This window comes from Helobdella robusta, assembly GCF_000326865.2.
Source record: "Helobdella robusta unplaced genomic scaffold HELROscaffold_1028, whole genome shotgun sequence".
Lineage (NCBI taxonomy): Eukaryota > Metazoa > Annelida > Clitellata > Rhynchobdellida > Glossiphoniidae > Helobdella > Helobdella robusta.
Window position 1 is genome coordinate 1 of NW_008703583.1, and position 938 is coordinate 938.

The following is a 938-nucleotide window of genomic DNA, read 5'->3' on the forward strand; positions in this document are numbered from 1 at the left end:
AAACGCATACTAATTATACAAAACTATATCCGGTGTCCAGATTTTGTGTGTCGGGACTCTGACGTAATCAACTCCGCCGTACTGGGTAGGATCCCAACGCATGTAGATATCGGTCCAACTCTAATTTGTAGTACGGATTCATTTTTATATTCAGACACACACACACACACGCACATAAACACACACACACACATATACTAACATATCGGCCCCAAACATTTGTCGTCAAAATTTGGTTTTTTTCGTCAAGATCGAGTAATTGTATTAAACCGATACCGAACTTTACCTCCATAACATCCGATATATTCCGAACCGGCCTACCGACAATACCGAGAGAATCGTAATTCCGAAGTAACTGCTTAATCAGTAACTTCTCCTTTGATAGTGGCTTGCTACTAAGTTTAGCATAACTTTTTGTATTGGCATTCGTAAAATGTTTAGTATTAGGACTAGTATTTTTGTCATTTTTGTTAATGACACTCTTACTATTCTTGCTCAAGTATTGTAATTTTTTTGGGGGTAATTTATTCTTTTGTTGTTGCAGTTGCTGTTGCTGCTGCTGTTGTTGATGCTGCTGTTGTTGGTGACGTGACGACAACAACGACGACGACGATAACAACAACGATGAAGATGATGATGACGATGATGACGATGATGACGACGATGACGTCATCCTTCGCGACTTAATTGATGGCGCGTTGATCGCTAGTGTAACAATGGTGAAAAATTGTTATTAATAAAAATATTAATTGGATAAAAATTAAAAAAAAAATAAATGAATAAATAAATAAATGAAAAAATAAATAAAAAAATAAAATAAACACTATGTCGATTCGTTGGAAAGGCAAGGGATGCATTTTTGATGAAATTTGATTAATGTTCACAGAGTTAAGCATGATCATCACTCAGATGATCTCCATGTATGTTTGCATGCATGT

The 938-nt window shown here is 35.8% G+C and overlaps 1 protein-coding gene across 1 annotated transcript; it reads right to left on the bottom strand.

Annotated features, from left to right (window-relative positions):
• Positions 1-12: 12 nt before the first annotated feature.
• On the bottom strand, positions 13-376 carry HELRODRAFT_128626 (hypothetical protein; the record flags this gene model as incomplete). Its single annotated transcript, XM_009012303.1, has 2 exons — positions 13-120; positions 203-376. Coding segments are annotated over 2 exons (282 nt in total), but the record flags the coding sequence as incomplete, so codon positions are not given.
• Between the last annotated feature and the right edge of the window lie 562 nt (positions 377-938).